General features: G+C 32.4%; 1 protein-coding gene across 1 annotated transcript; it reads left to right on the plus strand.

The window, feature by feature from the left end:
• The first annotated feature begins 246 nt into the window (after nt 1–246).
• Nucleotides 247–5,053, plus strand: LOC146902453 (primary amine oxidase-like). The gene is made up of 5 exons (XM_085735780.1): nt 247–1,065; nt 1,345–1,726; nt 1,833–1,946; nt 4,022–4,560; nt 4,664–5,053. Exons 1-5 carry the CDS (start codon nt 287–289, stop codon nt 4,842–4,844), a joined length of 1,995 nt encoding a protein of 664 aa, XP_085591906.1. The 5' UTR covers nt 247–286; the 3' UTR covers nt 4,845–5,053.
• The last annotated feature ends 958 nt before the right edge of the window (nt 5,054–6,011 follow it).

The raw sequence follows: 6,011 nt of genomic DNA on the forward strand, positions 1-6,011 counted from the left end.
ATAGAATTGTTGGGGAAAAACGACATGTTATTTCAAGTAGCTAGTTGCTTAAGTTATCTAGTCAAAAAAAAAAAGTTGCTTAAGTTATTATCTAACAAATTAACTAATGGTCATCGTGATCCTAATGGCTGAGCATGGGAATCTTGATTCGGTTTAACTTATTTTAATTGAAAATTATTAGTAAAATAATGTGCATAGGGTGATTGAAAATGTGTATATAAGGACATCACCTACAACTTCCATTCCACACAACAAACACAAGCTATAGAGCTCAAGCTAGCTCACAATGGCTTCCACCACCATTAAGTTTGCGCTTTTCGCAGCGTTAACACTCCTCTCCTTACAAGCCGTAGTTTCGGTCACCCCATTAAATTTTCAACATCCTCTTGACCCTTTAACCGATAAAGAGTATTCTCTTGTCCAAAAAATAGTCCTACACAAATATCCCAAAGTAGCTTTCCACTATATTGGCCTAGATGACCCTGAAAAAGATGCTATTCTCAAATGGGAATCTTTCAAACCAAGTGCTATAACTATCCCTCGTAAAGCCTTTATCATTGCTATCATCAATGGCCAAAGCCATGAGATACTAATAGATTTAAGGCTGAAGAGAATTCTCTCTGACAATGTTTACAAAGGGAATGGTTTCCCTACACTATCTGTTGATGAACAAACCATTGCAATAGAACTTCCAAAGAAATATCCTCCTTTTATTGCCTCAGTGCAAAAGAGAGGTTTGAATCTCTCTGAGATTGTTTGTTCTACATTCTCCATGGGATGGTTTGGAGAAAAAGAGAGTAGAAGGACTGTGAGGATTGACTGCTTTTTGCATGAAAACAGTGTGAATATATATGTGAGGCCTATTAGTGGATTAACAATTGTTGTTGATCTTGGTCTTATGAAAATTGTGGAGTATCATGACAGGGAAATTGAACCTGTGCCTACTGCTGAGAACACTGAATATCAGGTTTCAAAACAAAGCCCACCATTTGGACCAAAACAGCATAGTCTTGCTAGTCATCAACCTCAAGGTCCTGGCTTCCAGATCAATGGCCAGAGTGTTAGGTAATGTTCATTTCTTAGTACATTTTGGTGGCATATATTGACATTAAGAATGATATTATTTGAACGTTAAAAAAATACGTATAAATACAATTTCTTTTGCATCAAATTTATTTATCTATCTTCTAGTTTTGTCAATTTTAAATAAATATAATTTCTTTTGCATTAAATTCATTTAATAAATATATCTACTAGTTAACCTTTTTTTTTGCATATATTCATGACTTGGACATCATATTTTAGAGAGACTAACATATATTATATATTTATTTATGGATCTAGTTGGGCCAATTGGAAGTTTCACATAGGATTTGATGTACGAGCTGGTGTTATAATATCATTGGCTTCAACCTACGATCTAGAGAAGCACAAATCTCGTAGAGTATTATACAAAGGATACATTTCTGAACTTTTTGTGCCATACCAAGATCCATCTGATGAATTTTACTTTAAGACTTTCTTTGATGCTGGAGAGTTTGGATTTGGTTTGTCAACGGTGTCTTTGATACCTAATCGTGATTGTCCACCAAATGCCGAGTTCATTGATACATACACACACTCAGCAGAGGGTGCACCAATCCCCTTGAAGAATGCTGTCTGTGTTTTTGAACAATATAATAGTATCATGTGGCGTCACACTGAAACGGGCATTCCTAATGAACCCGTAAGACTCCTTAATTACTTACTCTATGCATGTACGTTAAATTAATTAGTTTTCTCATTTTTTTAAAGAGTCTAACAATAAAATCCACATAATGATATTTTGACAGATTGAAGAATCAAGAACCGAAGTAAACTTGATAGTGAGGAGTGTAGTTACTGTGGGCAACTATGATAACATTATAGATTGGGAGTTCAAAGCAAGTGGTTCCATCAAGCCGTCGGTATGTGTTTCATTCATTTAATTAAGGCTAAAATATGGTTTTAGTCCCTGCAAATATGTCTCGTTTTGGTTTTAGTCCCTGTGTAAAAAAAAATTTGTTTTTGGTCCCTGCAAAATTTTTTGTTTTTTAAAATAGTCCCTGACCCCATTTTTGTGATGATTTGCATACGTGGCACATGATGACTGAACCCATTTTTTAGTTTTTGGTCCTTGCAAAATATTTTGTTTTTTAAAAAGGTCCGTGCAAAATTTTTTGTTTTTTAAAATAGTCCCTTAAAAACAAATTTTTTTTTACACAGGGACTAAAACCAAAACAAGACATATTTGCAAGGACTAAAACCATATTTTAGCCTTTAATTAATTTAGTTCTTTTCAACTATGGTGTATGTTTTTTATATTATTGTTATTGTTATATAATTAATTGCCTTGTCTAGGTAAAAGACAATTTTGCAAATAAATAGTTTTAAAAAAGTTGTTTGAATAAATTTAGCAGATTTCGAGGGTGGTTGGTGGAAGGAACATTTTTTGAAAAAAGTTTTATTGAAAGACTAGTCTCCTAAAAACTACTCCCTCCGTTCCTTTTTAAGTGTCTTTTTAGGTTGAATTTTTTGTTTCTATTTAACTTTCGTTTTGGTATTTTAAGGGTATGATTTGTCAATTATACCCTTTGTCAATTATTCTTATTTTTTTCAATAAAACTAATTAATGTTATATATTTGGAAAAGTAAAGTTTGTTTTTTTAACCAAAGTTTGTTTGTTTTGTTTTAAAACAAAATTTGTTTCTTGTTATCTTCAAATTTAAACAAAATTTTGTTACCTATGATAATAGTTCCATGAAAAGTTAAAATTCCATAAATAATATGAGTAGTACTTGTTAAAAATTTCAAGAGACATGCACAATATTTAGAAAATTGAAAATTGTTTGTTATGAGAGAAAGATAAAGCGCGCAAAAAAATAGGAATTTGTTGGAGAAAGAGAATAGTAACTAACAATTGTTTGTTACATATTAAATTTATTGAAAAGATAAAGTGTGTGCAAAAAAATATGAAATTATTAGTGGATTAAAATAAGGTATAATAGGAAAAAAGTGTGCAAAAATACACTTCGCTATTTTTGTGTTAAAATTCTAAAACGACACTTAAAAAGAAACGGAGGGAGTATATATTTATGTTTCGCGTGTCATTTAAAAAGTGTAAATATAACAATATTTCAATGTCTAAAGAGAATCAAAGTAAAAATGTCCGAATTTTATTTTAAAATTTAAAGTTTTTTTTTCCTTTTTCTGTCAAATACTAAAAGTAAGTTCCCTTTTTTTTTTTGGTCTAAAGTTCCCTTTTAATAATGAATCGCGACAAACATGATTTATTTTTTAAAAACAGACCAAGAAAAAAGCAAGCGGCCCAAATTTGACATTTTCCTTTGTCTAAACTCCAACTACTTTGCTTTTTTGGTTAAGGTTTAAATGTGTAATTGGTCCCTGCACTTTCAACAGATTTTGGCATTGGTCCCTGCACTTTTTTTTGTTTGGCATTGGTCCCTGTACTTTTTTTTGTTTGGCATTGGTCCCTGCACTTTGTAAAAATATTGGTATTGGTCCCTGCACTTTGGAAAAATATTGGTATTGGTCCCAATCATTTCATGCCACGTGGCACCAATACCAATATTTTTTCAAAGTGCAGGGACCAATCCCAATATTTTTACAAAGTGCAGGGACCAATGCCAAACAAAAAAAAGTGCAGGGACCAATGCCAATATTTTTACAAAGTGCAGGGACCAATGCCAAACAAAAAAAAGTGCAGGGACCAATGCCAAAATCTGTTAAAAGTGCAGGGACCAATTACACATTTAAACCTTTGGTTAATTTGTATCTTTCAATGTTACATGGTTTATTAAAAGATAATTCCCTTTTCCTGTAAAAACAATTTGGTTCCCTTTTTAATAATGAATTGTGAGATACATGGTTTATTTTTTAAAAAAAGACCAAGACATATGCAGCCCAATTTGACATATCCTTTGTCTAAACTCCAATGTATATATTTTTATATGACCATTATTATTTTATATGGTGTATACAGATAGCATTATCAGGTATACTTGAAATTAAGGCAACAAACATTAAGCATAAGGATGAGATTAAGGAAGATTTACATGGTACATTGGTATCAGCAAACAGCATTGGAGTTTACCATGACCATTTCTACATCTACTACCTTGATCTTGATATTGATGGTACACACAACTCATTTGAGAAAACAAGTTTAAAGACAGTAAGAATCACTGATGGAAGTTCAAAGAGAAAGAGTTATTGGACCACTGAGACTCAAACTGCTAAGACAGAATCTGATGCAAAAATCACAATTGGGCTAGCCCCAGGTGAACTTGCATTTGTTAATCCAAACAAAAAAACTGCCGTTGGTAATGAAGTTGGATATCGTTTGATTCCAGCAATTCCAGCTCATCCACTTTTAACTGAAGATGATTATCCACAAATACGTGGTGCTTTCACTAATTATAATGTTTGGGTCACACCTTATAATAGAACTGAAAAATGGGCTGGTGGACTATATGTTGATCATAGCCATGGAGAAGACACATTAGCTGTTTGGACCAAAAAGTATGATTACTTAAATATTTTTGTGAATTTGAAATGATTTGATCTAAGTAAGTTGATTACTATACTAATTAATTTGGACCTTTTTTAATGGAAACATTTGCAGGAATAGAGACATTGTGAACAAGGACATTGTGATGTGGCATGTAGTTGGAATTCATCATGTCCCAGCACAAGAAGATTTCCCAATAATGCCACTATTGAGCACTGGATTTGAGTTGAGGCCAACTAATTTCTTTGAGAGGAATCCTGTTCTTAAAACACTTTCTCCAAGAGATGTTAAATGACCTGGTTGCCCCAAGTAAAAAAATTAATCAACTAGCTTAGCGGGTGATGATTTGCATTAGCATGTGCTGCAAGTTAAACCGCATTGTTATTTGTGAAAGAGTGATTAATGTTTTGTTTATTCCATGTGGGAGAATAATAACATATGATATATCATGTGTATTTGCCAGCAATTACCATATGAATGAATCAAGATAAGATTTGCTTGCAAGTTGGTCAATATATTATTCAACCTAGCTAGTGTCTGCATTGTTTCTTAATCATGACGTTCTCATTTACACCATTTTGTTAAGCTTCACATTTATACAATTAAATAGATATAATATATTAGTATTTAATGTTTTTGTTTTTATTAAATGTCCTTGTTAGTTTATGCAAAAAAGTTAAAATAGTATTAACTAGCTTGACCAAAAAGAAAAATAGTATTAACTTTAACTATATGCATGCATTATCCAGCAGCCTCGGAAAAAACTTTCATTGCAAGTTTGCCAATTTGAGTCACATTGAAAGATTCATTTTTAAAGTATGACACTCACATTGATTTTACTCAATAAAATAGTAGGTTTTGGAGATAGCGGAAGAAAGAGAGTATTTGTATCAAGTCATTCCAAACCTAATAATACAGAAGAAAAAAAAAATCAAGCCTTATGACACTACATTGCAAATAATAATGAAATAATATAATCGTTTTCATTAATGTCCATATGTGTTTGTCTTGTAAGTATTGTGCAATCACAAGACAAAACTAATGTTAACCAATCACATTATTATAAGAGAAATGATATCAGATAACTAGTAACATGAAAGGTGAAATAAACGAAATCTCACTTGTGTGACATGGTGGTGGAAATGTATGACATTGTTCAACCACAATGTGACACGTGTCTTTTGTTTTCTTCTCTCTCTATCACAGGGCCTTTTTGTTAAACGAAATCTCACTTGAGAAATCTACATATCACGTTGTGGTTGGGCAATGTCATTCAACATTCCCACCACAATGCCACACATGTGGAATCCAAAATAAACTTGTCCAAATCAATTGTATAGTTGTTTTTTAGCCCAACTTAGATATCACAATATTTTAGACCCCATCGTCCCATAAGTCATTAAGATAAGGAAAATGTTAACCGGTGCCCCCGGGGCACTGGTTAAGGACGCAAATGTAGAAG

Source organism: Medicago sativa, chromosome 8 (genome assembly GCF_051527215.1).
Source record: "Medicago sativa cultivar Bolivia chromosome 8, Bolivia_mono, whole genome shotgun sequence".
Taxonomy (NCBI): domain Eukaryota; kingdom Viridiplantae; phylum Streptophyta; class Magnoliopsida; order Fabales; family Fabaceae; genus Medicago; species Medicago sativa.